Source organism: Anopheles cruzii, chromosome 3 (genome assembly GCF_943734635.1).
Source record: "Anopheles cruzii chromosome 3, idAnoCruzAS_RS32_06, whole genome shotgun sequence".
NCBI lineage: Eukaryota > Metazoa > Arthropoda > Insecta > Diptera > Culicidae > Anopheles > Anopheles cruzii.
Window position 1 is genome coordinate 42604722 of NC_069145.1, and position 16095 is coordinate 42620816.

Here is a 16095-nt window from a genome sequence, read left to right on the forward strand (position 1 = left end):
TAGCGCCATGATGAGTTCCTTCTCGGCGTCTCACCAGTCTCAGCAGTACGCCCAGCAACGGCAACAGCAACAGCAACAGCAAGTATACCGTAGTTCGCAGATCGCATCCTCCTCCGCAACAGTGACCACGGCGAGCTCGTCCTCGTCAGCGGCAACGTCATCGGCGTCGGCTTTCCACGGGCGGACGACGGATATTGAGCTATTAAGTAGAGAACTGTTTCCAGGTTAGCGAACGATTACTTTACCCAAACAAAAAAACCAAAACACCACATCTCAACACAGATCAGTTTCGAAAACAACTTCAACTCCATCCGGCGCGGGTTATCCAGTGCCTGTGCCTAGCGAGAGTCCTTTATCAGTTCAACGTGTCTCGTGTCATGTCGTACACCGCTCAAAAACGTCTTCCAACACCACACCTGCCTCTTGTTCGTGGTCACTTCGTTCGCGTGTATAGCTAATGCTTGGATCTTTGCCCAAAAGGGCTATGCTCTCTCTTGCTCTGTCTCTCGTTCTCTCTGTCTTTCAAGCACTCTTTTACTATAGATTTGTTTACGGCCAGTTGTTTTTTTTTCTCTTAGTCACATTAAATGTTTACCACACACAGACACTTCTCGCCAACTCTAGTTCTCTAGTTATCCAGGACCCGAAAATCCCAGCCAGTGGACAGGGGTCTCGCTATTTCCGTTTTGCAGTAGAACGCCACTCACACACACACACACTTTTACGCCAGGAAATGGAGCTCGTCAGTGAAGCAATGATCGCAGGGCAAATAATGATAGTAGGCGCTGCTAGACGCAACAGTCGTTAAATTGCTATCGAACCGTATCTCATCAAACCTTTTTAGTAGCGTTCGTTTATCGCTTTGGTTACTCATTCGCTAGAAAATTCTCGGTTTAGTTTTGGCTACTCTTTGGCTCGTCCCGTTGTTTGCGTTTTCTCGACCTTAAACCGATGCATGTACGACAATGTTGGGGCATTCGGGCAGTGATCTCACTAATCGACGCCGTCTGATCTTTACTTCCACAGGGGACATGGCTTTCGATGAGGTAACGAAGGAAACGGTCAAGGATAAACCACAAAGTGTGAGTATTATTTTCTCCCGTTATAGTGTTGGGTGTACACTTGTGCTATAAAACTTTTGATGCTTTCTAAAGCCATCTCGAAAAACTATCCAAATCTGAGGTGTACCGCCAATATTCATCTGTACGATTGATATGTTTCTAAATGTTTTATTATTATGTTCTCTCCATCAGAAATCTACCGATAAGGAAGACTAATGGTTGGGCTAAGACTCCTCTACAGACACACACACACACAAACTGACATCACTTCCGGCATTTTGCAGTGATGCGAGAGCACGATTTTAAGATGTCTCCAGACAGTTTCATCGCAAGCGCATTACGCAGTTTTATCGAACTACTAGCCTTTAAACATACAAAAAGCCACCTAAAGGCCACAGAACCTTCGATACTCCGATAGGATGTGTGTACTTTTCCACAATTCCTCTACTATTATGGAACAACAATCTTAATCAGAATACACAACGTTATATGCATATAAACCATAAGCCAACAAAGGCAGCACTGTGCGAAAAGATCGTCTCCGGAACATGGCAGGAACAGCATAAACAGGAACATAGCTTGGCTGGCGCTCATTTGAATACGTGTTGTTTTGTAATTCGGTAACAGTGGCAACAGCATAAAAAGTTAGCTTTATTTCATACATATGCAAGAAAGGAAAGTTCAGGCCCTTTCAAACCGCTGTTGCGCCGCAAGGTAATGGTCTAAGCCAAGCCTCACCGACATAGTGCCGACTCATTTCTAAACTTAACTGGATCTCGAGCCACCCCATCCCGATGGCCCGGTGGGAACCAATGGCAGTTTTACCAAGGCAACAAGCAAACTAGCTTTGGAACCTTAAGTTAAGGCAATATAGCAAGTGACTTGTCCGCTGCAAACAGAATCGTACGGATCAAGCCTTCGGTTGGAGCAGTTACTGAAGAACGGAGATGCGCACGAGGCACTGCTTGCACTATACTTGCATCAAATCCTTAACGTTACTGAACATGCTTATATCATTCTTGAAGCTTTGCGATGGCTGATTTACGGATAACGCTTACTGGCATAAGATTCTGGTACTTCATTTCTGCGCATTCCCAACACCTTCGTGCGAAGGCGGCTTAACCCGACTGTGTGCGAAAAGGCAAGCGAGGTGTGCGCAACAAGGCTACGCGGGTAGCATTAAACTCTTTTTTAAACAAAGCGGGATGGTGGCAACACTGTGTGAAGCAAAGCATGTTATAGTTAAAATTTACAATTACTGATAAAATCTTATAATACAAACCGTAAAGTACGGAATACACCCAAACGGGTACCTCCACTAATGCTGAAAAGGTGTCGCGGGTGGTAGCTCAACGGGGCGCGGTCGTTTTTGTGAGATACCAAGCAGGCAAGATTAGATATTTTAACAAAGGTGAAAATGGAAGAAAACCAAAACCAAAATGCATCCCCACACACACACTTTGCATTTAAAATAACACAAAGAAAAGGCGAAATAAATCAGTAGATTCTAGGCGACTCGTGCGAGAGCCACGAGCGTGATCTGAGAGAAAATATAATGATATTAATATGATGAAAATAATGTGACATCCGCCGACATGTAAGTGCTGCTGGCGTAGCCGTCGGCGGTGTGTATGGAATCAACCAATCAGAAAATGATTATTAGTGAAACGAAGTCAAACAACATGCAGCATAACAACATAGATGTACCATTTGCAAAATGTATGAAAAATAAAAGTGCTTACACGAAAACATAAAAATTTTGTATGCCTTTGTATTTTGTATCAATGGAAAACCAAACAATGGATATTATTTCTTTTGCCACACTAACTGATTCCTCTAAAATAGGTTCAGCGTCTTATCTACTTATCTATTCAGTCTGAAAAAACGGGTGAGGCTATCATTATGAAAAGCAGTGTATATAAAAATGGTTGTTTGTCTGTCTGTACCGCATTTTCTCCAAAACTACTGAACCAATCCGCGTGAAATTTTGCACAGCGTAGTTTTGTGACCCCGGATTGTGAATAGGAAAGTTTAACTCTCCCACACCTCCGGGGAAAGGGGGGCTCCCATACAAACGTAACATACCGTAACATCCCATACAAACGTTTTCGAGCAAATCGAACTAAATTCGGCAGATGGGAGTCTTGGGGAAGGGGAAATGTTGTGGTGAATGTTTGAAACCCCTCCCCTCTTTACAAAGTGTGGCTCTCATACAAAATCTGGGTTAATGTTAGCAAAGCTCGGATAATTTTCAAGCAATTTGAAACAAACTCAGGTGATGCGAGTTTTGACATGCATACAACGGGAAGCCGATCGGATACGTCACCGGAAAACGGAGGAGTAACGGGAGGCGGGAAGGAAAATTGAACGACTACGTCACCGGGAAGTCCCATCGTTTGAAAAGTAGGAGTAACGGGAAGCGAAAAGGGAAGCTGATCGGATACGTCACCAAGAAGTCCTCTGAAACGCCTCCCAATCGAGAAATAAGGATGAAATGAGGCGCAGCGACGCGCGCCGGGAACTGCTAGTTTATATATATATAGAAGAAGATTGTTTATTTACGCAATTGTAAGCATTGAATGTGGAATGTGGATAGATGAGAAAAAATTGAAGGGCTTTGTAGAAATGCTTGTTTGTAACGGACAGGACTCACTGGAATGCACTCTGTAGCGTGGACTACTTGGGGCTCGTGTAAGTCGCCAGCGCCGTGGTGACCTCGTCGATAATTGCTAGTGCAGTTGTTGTTACATTAGCTATGCTGGTCGTATTTCCACTGGACTTCTGAATGGCAGCTAGGTTGAATTGGATTAAAATGATCAAATAGCTCGTCACAGCACCGGTAATCTGGAAAGTCGTGATAAGGAAATTAGTGGGCATTAGAGAACAACAATTGTGAGCTAAACTATTACAGACCGCATACAACGTTGTCATGTCTAGATCGAAGAATCCACAAGCGCTGAAGTTCAGATGGTGGTTGAGCAGTTTCAGCGAAAGATGATTGACCACCTCGTAGCAATGACTTTCGTCGATCACGTTTGCCAAGTGGTGCATCTCGATACCGGTCCTGTGCGAGTCGGTTTTGGTCTTCCAGCACACGAATATCGGAACAACACACTTGAGTGCCGTGTAGCAGATGTACGTCAGCGACAGAAGCAGCACCTGAGCGGAGCGGAACAGGATCGGCACCTCCTGCCCTGTCAGCCCACAGTAGAGAAAGTATAGCTGTGCGGTTATAGCGACAAACCCGTGGGCCATCGCAACGAGCATCTGCACGCTGTACATGCGGTTGATAATTTTCCCAATCTCACACAGTTCATCGTGAGTCCGGCAGATCAGTATTAACTTGTTGTCCATCCGCTGGTCGATCCGGGGCCATTGTCGAATATCGCTCGGAAGGAACTCTTGGACTGCGCCCGGTCGCTCTTGCTTTGCCGATGGATGGACCACATTGCGACGCGATGGCACTGGTACCGGCTTGTGCCCCAAGTTTTTCGCTTCGTACGGCTTAACACTAATGACCCGAGTTGTGAGCAGTTTCTTTTTCGGTGGTGTTGCCGCAAGCTGCAGCTTCTTCTGGGTGTAAACGGTAAATATTTCTTTCTCCAGATAGTCCAACGGAACATCGCACACCTCTTTATCCCGTTCGCTGCCTTGTTGCTCCTTGTAGTGCTGTAGTCCCTGTGCAATTTCGCTCATGTGTGCATTCATGGCGTTAAACCGTTGGCGAACGGCGTGTACGAGAAGGATGAACCAAATGCGGCAGACCGAGTTAAGCGCCGTCGGTATGGTCGTGATGAACCAAATGATCGAGACGAATGTTACGGCTTCCTCGAAGACCACGAAACTATACACCGTGATGACTGCCTCGAAACCCAGCATGGACAGGCCTAAAAGCAGGGCGATGTGCTGCAAAGGACGGTTGTTGATCTGGATACCTTCTCCGGCAAGTTTGGCATCAACGCGGTTCAACCGCTCCAAAGTCTCAATAATACGCTTCTGATTGAACATTCCCGCCACCATATCCGTGCTCATCATAATCGGTTCCATGTAAGTAACGAAAATGCCGATCGCATTGGTCAGAGTTTCTGCAGTAGATCGACGGTCACTCAAAGTTGTAATGTGCCACAGGTTCAACGGTCCCACTTACTTTGTGATCCCCAGTTGTCCTTCACGTAGTTCGTGGTTGCCACGTGGTACAGCGCCGTGTAGACAATGATGTTGCACACCACCCATACGTTACCGGTGATAGACACCTGCAGAACGCGCCGTTTATAAAACGCACGCAAAGACAAAGGAATTACCCCAAAAATGGTAGAAACATAGAAGAGACCGCGCAACGAATCCAACAATCCACCTGTCGAAGAAGCGGACATTTTGCTTTCTACTTTTCACACCGTTGAATCGACACAGCAGAATGAGAACGCTAAGCCAGGATGAAGTGGTCGAGTATCTAGCAGTGGACTCACGCCCATTAGTCATCACCCTACGACATACTGATCAAATATTGAAGAACCTATCATTAACAAATTGATTTTAATGTTGCCTCAAACACCTAGCCAGAGCTCATGTGATGAATTGTTCACCACCTCGTTCAACGAACATAGTAATTAAGGTAATGGTGAGCATTATGCATTTGTACATAATCCGCGAAGAACCAGACTTAAGTAATTGGCCAAAGATAGGTTTAAATCGTTTTGGTGCTTTGCGTGTAAAAAAAAGCTGTGGTAAAAGATAGCCTCTCTAATCGTTTTTAATGCTTGATTCTAACAAATGAGAATTGGAATCATCAACATTTTTAGCTGTATCTTTTGAGAACAAAGTTGAATGATCTGGAATATGAATTGGGAAACGTTTAAAATTTAAAAATAAATACACTCTGTATCGTTGTTTATTATAAAAAATAAAATCACGATTTATTTGTTAACTTAATAAAACTGTGTTCAGAATATAATAAATTGAACGCATAAACTAAATGCTCTGGAGACTATTGGTAATTCGTCATCAGTTTCCGAACACTTACCTTATCGAGCTTACATTTTATCGAGTCGAGGTATTTGTTCCTTCATTTTGAAAGTGCACCGATAATTATTCACAAAAACAGCATCTCGCATATAAATGGTTTCCATCATAATGGATATCGGAAATGGTACGTTTATTGATATCATGTAATAAAATATGGTTTGTACATTGCCGCACAATGGGGAACCGTTTGTCACCAATTTGCTCAATAACACTCACATTGATAAGATGATAGACATGCTTGTAGCAGTAAGAGAGACTAGAAAATTTCTTCTTCCGGATGGAGCAGAGACTTGGGCTGTGCTAAGACCTACACACTACATGCACGTCCATGGAATGACTAGAGTATTGTTGCTCGATGCTCGATGCGGGACCGTTTCATGCCACCGTTCCCATTTGGGTGCGATAGTTCGCGCGTTCCTCTTCGACGATCTCCAACATCTGCTTAACGGTGTCCTCGCAACCCGCATAGCTCAGCATACCAACGCAGCTGATCGGTGCTTTTTTCAGCAGATGGAAACCGATCTTTCTGCGCTTGAGAGCGAATAAATATGGCACCTGGCTCTGGCGACACAGAACCTTCATGTTGCCGACCAACTGGTCGATCGCGTCGTTCGGTTCGAGATCCGGTGCAATCAACACCAAGCGGACCTTGCGTAGTTCCAGGTGTTTGAGAACTTCGTTGAACCCCACCACGAATCGCTTGCTACTGACTGCCTTAATGGGATTTTTGGCATACGCTTTCGATTGGAACTGAAACACTTTAACCACCACCTGCTCGGCTAATTCACGCAGATCGTCCGTAATGAGGTGATCGCAGTATCTGAAAAGGGAACTCATTGCTAGAACTCGAAGATTCTGGACGCCCGTCCACGCCGACTTACGGTCGAAAGTTTCTCGAATGCCTGAGGGTTCCCGGTTTCGGTGCCATGGACGCTCGAAGTGTTGGAAAACCATTCTGATATTCGCTAGAGTCACGGCTCGGTGGCGGACCGTCGCTAATGCAGCAGCGCTCGATCGCTTTGAGAAAAGGTGAGTCGACCAACGGCGGTTCCGGAACAGTTTCACCGCCCGAGCAGTTACCAACACCGGCTGGTTTCGCTGCTTCGGGGCAGCACTCTTTGTTATCGGTGCCGACACTGGCCGCCTTCTCCGATCGGTTCCTTACTATATCCTTCTTCAGTCGAGTGGGCTTTTTCTCCTTTGGCACTTCCCGTTGCTTGCCCTTGTGCAGTACCAGCAGCGGCGGCTGCGGGACGATCGGAACGATCGGTTTGTGCTCAGCACGATCTCCGCCGGCGAGTTGCTCGCGGATTGCCTCGGACAGATTGATCTGAACGACTTCGGTGGGAGCTTTCTTCGAGCGTTTTTTTGTTTTCAGCGTTGGGCCCGGTGGCAACGATTGAACGTGCTGGTACTTCGTTAGGAAGCTCTCGTCGATGATCTGCAGCTTTTGGCTTTTCGGGCCACGAATCTTTTTGAGCTGCTCCTCATATTTTTTTGCCGCCTTCTTCTGCCGTTCTGCCTCCTTGCGAGCCTTGCGTGCAGATATTTTCTCACCGTCTGACATCGGTGAATGGAACGGGTGGCCAGTCTGCAAACCCGAGACATTCGCTGGTGGTCCTCCGACAGCCGAAGCACCGAGCGGATCGGTTTGCATTGTTGTCGAGGGCACCATTGACTAACAGCAACCGTAAATTCCCATACTATCGAAGAAACCAAGGCTTCCGAAGCTTTCAGTCCGGCACTGTTATCCTTCCGCCCCGTTAAAACACTTTTTCATCCTTCGCCGACGTTCGTTGACAGGTAGGGATATAGGCGAAGGGTTATTTCAACCTCGCAGTGCTAGCCGTCCACTAAATTTTGTTTGATTCTTTCAAGAACCTTCGACGCGTGCTATTCGAGTAACAACGATTCTATTTTTTCTTAAAATGCACCAAAAACGGTTTAGATTAATTGAAATAAATGCATTTTTCGTACATTTGACATTACTCACCAAGGATATAAACAATCAAAGTGACATCCGTCATTGTTGCAAATTTTGTCAACAAAGTTAACCCTTTTGACAGTTCTTTACCGACGGCGTGCGCGATATTACACAACCAAGTACAAATAAAGTGTGTATATTCCGGTCATTCGGGGACTATTTGTCCCGAATCGTATTTACCAAAGCTCTCCTAGGATTGCATTGCATTTACTTCTGTAGCAATCACACTGCCATTATGGAAGCTTCGCTGGAAAATCTGTCCTCCACGCAAAAGGACGAATTGATGAGCACAATCAAACAGAAGATTGCGATAGCGAACGCACAAGAACTAGTAACCGTAAGTTGCCTGTTACCATTACGTTTGTGAATGTTGCTATTTTAATATATTCTTCGCTTCCAGAAAATGACCGAGAAGTGTTTCAAGAAGTGCGTTGGAAAACCGGGGCAGGACCTGGATAGTTCCGAGCAGGTATGTTGCGAACGATGATGCACATAATTTAGGTTCATGGTTTTCCTTTGTTTGTTTGCAGAAATGCATTGCCATGTGCATGGACAGGTTTATGGACTCTTGGAATGTGGTCTCTCGAGCGTTGACACAGCGTTTACAGCAAGAGCAGTATAAAGGCTAAACGGAGGAGTCATGTGGAAGTGGTACCGAAATGTAATCAAAGAACGGTTTACGTTCTGCAACCGAAGTCGATCTTGCGTAAGCTTCCAAGTTTATTATCGGGAAATTTAGGCCGACGAAGGTTTTTGTTTTGAGTTTACCTACTAGCATAATAAATCATCCCCGGAACGTTAAATACCGCAGGACACTTCTAATCATCCGGTGTTTCGTTCTGCGTACTGACGCCGTCGCTCTGTTCTGTTTTCGTTCGCGCTTCATAGTGCATCTCGACAGACGATGACTCATTTGAACTGCTTTTGGTTTCAGAACTAATATTTGCAACCATTTCGCCGCACAGTCGGTCGACCATTAACATTAGGAGCGGTTGACGCACATTATCTTCGCCGTGATCAGTCGATTGAAGGCCCAACTGTCGGATCATATGCTCACGAGGCACCGTGCCACTACGATAGCCCGACTCTGCGGCCAGGATTTGCTTCGTGTATTGCAGATTCAGTGAAGACAGCATATCGAACATTAGCTCATAGGCAAGTGTTTTTTGGTCCAGCAGGAAATCTGAATCTTTTTCAAGCGTGTTGGACGTTTTATCAACCTTGCTGCAATGGTCGTTAACATTGCATTCGTTTTCGATGATGTCGTACAGTAGCGCGCGCAGTTTAGCCTGAAAATTGTATGAGTGTTAAGTAACCTGTATACTAGCCAAGACTGGCCAAGTCTGGCCAAGTCTGGCCAGTTAAAACCGCGACTTACTTTAATGCTTAGCAACGATCCACTTTCTTCCAGTTTTTTCAACACCATATCGCGAAACTCCAAATCTTCATCCATTATGCTTTTCGGATAGAATCAAAAATCGATTGTTGATATGCGTTGATTTGTTTACTAGTGCGTACCTAAGCAACCCGGGGCGGAATAACAGTTTAGCGGTTTTTCGGCATTTGTCCGGCTCATCCGAACACCGTGCAACGTTTAACGAGTTTGGTATTGCTTGAGAAATTTAAGAAACTAGAATAACAACTCGATACAAGATATTACGACGAAAACCGGAATGAAGAATGTTAAACTGCGAAGGACGCTCAATTTATACCAGTTATACCACAACGGAATCTGGCTTCTGTCAGAGCATCTGTCAGAAAAGAAAAATAAAACAGAAAATACAAAAGGCACTGTTTTGGAACATCATCGCACAGTTTTGCTTTAGCTCGCGGCTAATTTATTTGCGGCGCAAACTGTGTGCGGTGCATTAAACTATGTATGGAGTACAGACCTAATCCTGGCCGGAGTGACGCAGTAGGATTTTGTCTAAAATAGACAAATTGATTAAAAGTGTCCACTTCGATGGTCGTGACTGTGCGAATTCACTTGTGACTCAGATCGTACGTTTATCTAAAGTAAACTTTCGTGTGCAGAACCCATATTACTGTTTACCGGAAGACCCGTGCAGTGTAAGCATTTTGCGAGATAGCTTTAGTGGCGTTTTGTCCCTATATTTGCAGCAGCAAAACCCGTTGACCCGACTCCGATCAAGGCGCTAATTAAGTTTCCACGGAGAAAGCCTTGCACCGTCACCGTGATGTAACCTTCTACGTATCAACTTTCGTTGTCCCACGGAACTCGTCGTCAGGGAAGCCCGTTCGGTATACCAAGTTTGGACGGGTGAAACTATTTTTTAGCAATTACCCGATTGCCGGATTGAAGGCCGGTAGTGCGCCGCACAGAAAACCGGCATGCGCTGTCAAATCAATTTGAATTCTTAGAATCCTGACAATGTGCAGACGCTTCATAATGCATATTGCTTGCCTTAATTAGAGCGCAATCACCGAATGTCTAAAATTTATTAATTCGCTTATCAAATATGATTGCTTTGAATATTTTCCCGCCTGCCGAAGAGAAATCCTGCCCATTACGCGTGGACGGTAAAACTATAGTGCGATGTTGAAACTAACTTCTCTAATCTCCCTGATGCCGCTATATACCGATAAGCGGAATAAAACATTCCAATGTACTCTGGCAGTCGAAATGCAGCTATTATAAGTTGTCACTACGAGTTGAAGATGCTCATTGACTGGCGATTGCAGCTTACATCCCTACCCTTGAGTGGGCACAGAATTGTGCTCCAGATAATCCGGAAACTCCCTAAGGCATTGACCTTCAATGGCAACTGTAGTGGTGATTCGAAAATTTTCTTCGATGGCACTTGAAGCAGAACTTTTACAGACACTCTCTGGTATCACCTTTGGTCCTTAGATTATTGGTTGCACCATCGAACATGTTTTGCCATACTTCCGTAGAATTCGGAGATTGTCAGAGATGTACCATCCAATGTGGCACGTTGTAGTACTTTCGAATTGATTGCAAAAGTCTTTCAAAATCGTGCAAGCGCATGCACGGCGGGGAAAAATTGCGGATTGCAACACCAGGTTGCAAACGATAAGCCGGGGATCCGTTATCATAAGCGGTACGCTTGTATGTAGCTAAAGTGTTTGTAAATTATGTAGCACCATTGCATCGTTATTTCATTTCCATCCCTGTGCCCGAACACACATCCCGTTTCTGTTTGCTGTGAATATTAATCTCTTTTTATCTTGTGTCATCATTCCAGTGTTGCCGCGAACTTTGGTCAAAATGATACACTACTGTCCGAATGACACGTCTATGGACGTGGTGTGGTTCAACCATGGCGTCTCGCAGTGCTTCATGGATACGGTGGCAATGGGAACGATCGGTGGCTTCATGCTACTGTTCGGTACGATGCAACTCATCATGTACAGGCGCTATGCAACCGAAGTCTATCCGCATCTGATCAGGAAATCTGGACTGTATAACTTCCAACTGTTCCTGCTGGTTCTGCTGACGCTGCTGACCCAAGTTCGCTTTGTTCTGGAAGGATTCGTGTTCGATGGAGCGCAGGTGTACGGCTTTATGATACTCTCGTTGGCAGTAGCCCTGGTCGCATACCCTTACTCAATCGTGTTGCTCGTGAAGGAACGCTACTACCAGTTGCCGTCACCACGAACCAATGGCCACGGATTGATACTGCTCATTTTCTGGACGATGCTGTTTGTGGCGCAGAACATTGCTTTCGTCAACTTGAACTATCACGGCGGTTGGTTCCAGTTGCAAACGCTGAAAGACCGGGTAGAGTTTGGATTGTTTATCGTGCGGTACATCGTCACGATGCTGCTGTTTGTGATCGGTCTGAAAGCACCAGCCATCACCTCCACCCTAAACGGTGAAGAGTACCAGAATCTGCACACAAACCAGGAGAATCAGTCCACGTTTCGAAACGCGTGGCACAAAATGGGCACACTGATGCCATTTTTGTGGCCGAAAAAGGATAGCTTCTTACAGATCCGTGTGATTTTCTGTTTCCTGCTGCTTATTGGCGGTCGAGTCATTAATCTGTACGTGCCGATCTACAACAAAAAGATTGTCGACAGTCTCTCTGCGCAGCCCGTGCTCTTCCGATGGGATTGGATCCTGGTGTACGTTGGATTCAAGTTTCTCCAAGGTGGCGGTACTGGCTCGATGGGTCTGCTTAACAATCTGCGCAGCTTTTTATGGATCCGTATTCAGCAGTACACGACGCGAGAAATCGAACTCGAGCTGTTCCGCCACCTGCACAGCCTTTCGTTGCGCTGGCATTTGAACCGCAAAACGGGCGAGGTGTTGCGCGTGATGGATCGCGGCACGGACAGTATCAACAATCTGCTGAACTACATTCTCTTCTCTATTGCGCCGACCATCGTGGACATTCTGGTTGCGGTGGTGTTCTTCATAACGGTCTTCAACTGGTGGTTCGGGTTCATCGTTTTTCTCACGATGACCCTCTACATTGGTAAGTTTGTGGCAGGGATGAACGGAGGAAGACATCGCTGAGGCATTCGTTTGTACTTTCAGTGGCAACAATCATGGTGACGGAGTGGCGTACAAAGTTTCAACGGCGCATGAATCTTGCCGATAATCAGCAGAAGGCTCGAAGTGTCGATTCGCTGCTCAACTTCGAAACGGTCAAGTACTACGGCGCTGAGCAATACGAGGTGGACTGTTACCGTGAAGCCATTCTCAAGTTTCAGGTAAGTGGTTCTTATCGGCCGCAACGATTTAATCGTTTTAATGCAACGATGCATTTCATGTTTCTGCTACGAGCTGGCACATGTTTTTACTTAAATGGTCTCAAGTATATACATTTTTAAATTTGCAGGACGAAGAATGGCGATCCATAATTACACTGAATATCCTGAATACCATGCAAAACATCATCGTCTGTGGTGGGTTGCTAGCTGGCTCGCTGCTATGCGCCTATCTGGTGGTATATCAGGATGGGCTTACAGTTGGAGATTATGTTTTGTTTGCCAGTTACATCATACAGCTCTATGTTCCCCTAAATTGGTTCGGCACCTTCTATCGGTAAGTACATCAGTGTCCAGGAAAACAGGATATTAGATTGTGAGCTTTAACTTAACTGTTGATAAACCCAAACTTTCCCACAGTGCGATTCAAAAGAACTTCGTCGACATGGAAAATATGTTTGATCTGATGCGCGAAGACCAGGAAGTTATAGATGCTCCGGGTGCTGGCGAACTGGCCGTTGTGCGCGGTGGCATCGACTTCAACGACGTAACTTTTGGCTACAACGTTGAGCGTTTCGTGCTGCGTAACGTCAGTTTTACCGTTCCCGCTGGCAAAACAGTTGCTATCGTTGGTCCGTCGGGTGCCGGTAAGAGCACGATCATGCGGCTGCTGTTCCGGTTTTACGACGTAGACGGTGGCTCCATATCGGTCGACGGACAAAACATTAAAACGGTACGCCAGGCATCACTGCGACAAGCGGTCGGTGTAGTACCGCAGGATACGGTTCTCTTTAACAACACGATCAAGTACAACATCCAATACGGGCGTGTCGGAGCTCCCGAAGCCGACATCATTATGGCCGCCCGGAGCGCCGACATTCACGAGCGGATTCTGTCGTTCCCCGAGAAGTACGATACGCAGGTGGGCGAAAGGGGACTTCGATTGAGCGGTGGTGAAAAGCAACGTGTCGCGATCGCACGAACGATCCTTAAATCACCCTCAATTGTGCTACTCGATGAAGCGACCAGTGCGCTCGATACTCAAACTGAGCGCAACATTCAAGCGGCGCTGGCAAAGGTGTGCGCCAATCGAACGACACTGATCATTGCCCACCGCCTGTCGACGATCATCCATGCGGACGAAATTCTTGTGCTAAAGGAAGGAGCCATTGTAGAACGTGGTCGGCACGAGCTGCTGCTGGAAAGTAACGGTGTCTACGCTGAAATGTGGAATCAGCAGTTGAAAAACCTTGAAGTGGGAGCAAACACAACGGACGACAGCACGGCAGTCAACGGTCAAGTACCGAATGGGACGGCAAATGAAACGCCTAGCAAGATGCCGGCAATGCCATCGGCTCATCACCACCATCATCATCAGGGTTGAGCATCATTTGTGCCTCCAAAAACCCGTGGGGAAGGATTATCGTGTATGGGGCAAATTCTATGTGCATCTTCTACCGATAATTAGGGATATGTGATAGCGAAGATAGGGAAAGTTGAACGATCCAAAAGCAGCGCTGCAATGACCAGATTGCAATGTACAAAGATGGACTGATAGAGTGCCGATGAGAAAGGTGAGGCTAATACCATTTGCGTAGGGTGATTTAAATTATGTACAAGAAGTCACAAATAACGTCACTGAAACCACCATTAAACTTTCTGTTTAAAACTTTAATTAAAAAAGGTGTATTTTCTATTGTATCTATGAGTTGTTTTTGCGGACGTTTTGATGTTTTTTGACGGGCACCGGAGTTTTTCAGTAGAACATAGTTTGACTCCCTAAGTCACTCTAAACGGTAAAAGAAAGAAAAATGGTTCAATGTAGAATAAGCTGTGCTTAGCGGATTGCATAACTTAGGCGTTATTCGAAAGCTGTCTAAAGTCTAAGGTCTACTCATCAATGTTTGAACGTTTGACCTTAACGGACATAATCTTGAGTTTTTGATCGGAAATCCAACGTGTCATACCGATCGACCCTGTTCCGCAGAAACGCAGTACGGTACAATACCAAGGATTCTGTTTTCGGGTCAACGTTCTGCAAGGTATTGATATTGGCTTATTGAGGTATTGGCGGCATGAAGCTGTAAATGTGCAGCGTGGTTGTTCGATCTACCAAAGACATCGTCGTCATGGTTCGTGAGTAGAAATTGAGTTCTTACTGAGATTAGTAGCACTACCTATGGTGAATATCGCAGTGAAGGATAAATCAAACCATTTCTGATAACCAAAGCCCTTATTGAGCAACATCGTTCGTTTAACTTCGTCTATTAACGATCGTTTATCGTTTATGTTTAACGAGCATCAAAAAGATGTTTTTCAAAATTTCCCAAAACTAACTTCCCTATAGCAAAAGGTTTAAGATAGCAAACAAATTATCCAGCATTGTCTTATCTTTTCTCAAAATTGCTTGGCTATTTAATGGTAAGCGCGTTGATGATCAGCACCCTATCCAATCAGCACCTTCGAGTGTATGATTAACAATATCATTGGGTCTTTGGCAGCATCCCATACACTGGTCATTCTCACGACCATTGCTTCGCGGACGTCGTACTGCACGCCTCCGGCAGCTGTAGGTCAGGGTCTGGCGGTAGCAGAGTTGCCGTTCCTTAGTTAAATCTCTTAAACGTAACCATTTTTTTGCTTGCTCAGTGCACTACACCACCACCATCTATTTTTGCGCCAAAGTCAAAGTCAATCAAGGCTTCGTTCGGTACGGCTATTAGAGCCCGATCACATAGTCGATCACCGTCTACCGTGTACTACTTTTGTGCACCAACGTTTAATGTGAAACTTCACCGGCCGGACACAACAACTCGTTACGTTGGTATCCGTGGCGGAGAAGAAAACGTTACCAAGCAGCATAAAAATTACTTATGAAAATAAGGCTCCTTTAAAGACGCATACTGCAAACATTATCTCATGCCTTGGCGACGCTTGGAATTGGTTTTGGATATCGAAGAAGTGGGACTATTCATCTGGAAGCTGAGCACATATCAGGACGCGTTGTGAGTTTACAAAATATGCAAATATTCAAAACATGTTGGTTCGCTTATTATTTGCTAATCGCTAATGTTACCGCCAGCTTGATGACTTGGAAAAAAGGTTAAACAAAATAGTTGTGTTTTCCATTTATTAAGTAACGTTTTGTTGACTTTAGCTCACTGTGTCTACTGGCATGGCTTGGTTTCCACAACGGGTTTTTGGCGGGATACCAAGTTAGCAGATGCAAATAACATGTGGATTGAAAAGTCCCGTGCCTAAGGAAGAAAACGCGTTTTTCGTTTAAAGTTAGCTTTGTTCTTCAATGTAATCTCAGTGAAAAGCCACACA

The 16095-nt window shown here is 45.4% G+C and overlaps 6 protein-coding genes across 7 annotated transcripts in view; 3 read left to right on the forward strand and 3 right to left on the reverse strand.

The window, feature by feature from the left end:
• Positions 1 to 2804, forward strand: part of LOC128270436 (ankyrin-2-like) — a 63982-nt gene extending 61178 nt beyond the window's left edge. The window contains exons 10-12 of the mRNA XM_053007834.1: positions 47 to 224; positions 1027 to 1082; positions 1254 to 2804. Of these exons, the coding sequence (XP_052863794.1) occupies positions 47 to 224; positions 1027 to 1082; positions 1254 to 1277 (258 nt within the window). The 3' untranslated portion in view covers positions 1278 to 2804. The remainder of the gene's footprint in view (positions 1 to 46; positions 225 to 1026; positions 1083 to 1253) is intronic.
• A 933-nt stretch (positions 2805 to 3737) lies between these two features.
• Positions 3738 to 5434, reverse strand: LOC128270437 (gustatory receptor for bitter taste 66a-like). Its single transcript, XM_053007835.1, has 3 exons — positions 5209 to 5434; positions 3975 to 5146; positions 3738 to 3905 (listed from the first exon to the last, which is right to left on the reverse strand). The coding sequence occupies exons 1-3, from the start codon at positions 5432 to 5434 to the stop codon at positions 3738 to 3740; spliced, it is 1566 nt and encodes a 521-aa protein (XP_052863795.1).
• Positions 5435 to 6214: 780 nt separating this feature from the next.
• LOC128272893 (selenocysteine insertion sequence-binding protein 2) lies at positions 6215 to 7830 on the reverse strand. Its single transcript, XM_053010776.1, has 2 exons — positions 6965 to 7830; positions 6215 to 6903 (listed from the first exon to the last, which is right to left on the reverse strand). Exons 1-2 carry the CDS (start codon positions 7756 to 7758, stop codon positions 6459 to 6461), a joined length of 1239 nt encoding a protein of 412 aa, XP_052866736.1. The 5' UTR covers positions 7759 to 7830; the 3' UTR covers positions 6215 to 6458.
• Positions 7831 to 8168: 338 nt separating this feature from the next.
• Positions 8169 to 8894, forward strand: LOC128272335 (mitochondrial import inner membrane translocase subunit Tim13-like). The gene is made up of 3 exons (XM_053010125.1): positions 8169 to 8404; positions 8468 to 8536; positions 8598 to 8894. The coding sequence occupies exons 1-3, from the start codon at positions 8303 to 8305 to the stop codon at positions 8694 to 8696; spliced, it is 270 nt and encodes an 89-aa protein (XP_052866085.1). The 5' UTR covers positions 8169 to 8302; the 3' UTR covers positions 8697 to 8894.
• LOC128272334 (uncharacterized) lies at positions 8608 to 9725 on the reverse strand. The gene is made up of 2 exons (XM_053010124.1): positions 9446 to 9725; positions 8608 to 9356 (listed from the first exon to the last, which is right to left on the reverse strand). Exons 1-2 carry the CDS (start codon positions 9518 to 9520, stop codon positions 8886 to 8888), a joined length of 546 nt encoding a protein of 181 aa, XP_052866084.1. The 5' UTR covers positions 9521 to 9725; the 3' UTR covers positions 8608 to 8885.
• A 176-nt stretch (positions 9726 to 9901) lies between these two features.
• LOC128274946 (ATP-binding cassette sub-family B member 6) lies at positions 9902 to 14433 on the forward strand. Of its 2 annotated transcripts, none has more exons than XM_053013297.1 (5): positions 9902 to 10137; positions 11295 to 12530; positions 12593 to 12768; positions 12897 to 13102; positions 13186 to 14433. In XM_053013297.1, exons 2-5 carry the CDS (start codon positions 11318 to 11320, stop codon positions 14147 to 14149), a joined length of 2559 nt encoding a protein of 852 aa, XP_052869257.1. In that variant the 5' UTR covers positions 9902 to 10137; positions 11295 to 11317; the 3' UTR covers positions 14150 to 14433. The 2 variants fall into 2 exon arrangements, with proteins under 2 accessions (XP_052869257.1, XP_052869258.1); XM_053013298.1 differs by lacking the exon at positions 9902 to 10137 and adding an exon at positions 11055 to 11150.
• Positions 14434 to 16095: the final 1662 nt, after the last annotated feature.

Coding starts and splice junctions, on each gene's coding strand:
- LOC128270437 (XM_053007835.1), bottom strand. CDS start 5,434: ATGTCCGCTTCTTCGACAGGTGGATTGTTGGATTCGTTGCGCGGTCTC. Junction 5,147..5,208: donor GGACAACTGGGGATCACAAA/GTAAGTGGGACC, acceptor GATCTACTGCAG/AAACTCTGACCAATGCGATC. Junction 3,906..3,974: donor ACATGACAACGTTGTATGCG/GTCTGTAATAGT, acceptor ACGACTTTCCAG/ATTACCGGTGCTGTGACGAG.
- LOC128274946 (XM_053013297.1), top strand. CDS start 11,318: ATGATACACTACTGTCCGAATGACACGTCTATGGACGTGGTGTGGTTC. Junction 12,531..12,592: donor CACGATGACCCTCTACATTG/GTAAGTTTGTGG, acceptor TTGTACTTTCAG/TGGCAACAATCATGGTGACG. Junction 13,103..13,185: donor TGGTTCGGCACCTTCTATCG/GTAAGTACATCA, acceptor ACTTTCCCACAG/TGCGATTCAAAAGAACTTCG.
- LOC128272334 (XM_053010124.1), bottom strand. CDS start 9,520: ATGGATGAAGATTTGGAGTTTCGCGATATGGTGTTGAAAAAACTGGAA. Junction 9,357..9,445: donor GATCGTTGCTAAGCATTAAA/GTAAGTCGCGGT, acceptor TACAATTTTCAG/GCTAAACTGCGCGCGCTACT.
- LOC128272335 (XM_053010125.1), top strand. CDS start 8,303: ATGGAAGCTTCGCTGGAAAATCTGTCCTCCACGCAAAAGGACGAATTG. Junction 8,405..8,467: donor ACGCACAAGAACTAGTAACC/GTAAGTTGCCTG, acceptor CTTCGCTTCCAG/AAAATGACCGAGAAGTGTTT. Junction 8,537..8,597: donor ACCTGGATAGTTCCGAGCAG/GTATGTTGCGAA, acceptor GTTTGTTTGCAG/AAATGCATTGCCATGTGCAT.
- LOC128272893 (XM_053010776.1), bottom strand. CDS start 7,758: ATGGTGCCCTCGACAACAATGCAAACCGATCCGCTCGGTGCTTCGGCT. Junction 6,904..6,964: donor CATTCGAGAAACTTTCGACC/GTAAGTCGGCGT, acceptor TTCCCTTTTCAG/ATACTGCGATCACCTCATTA.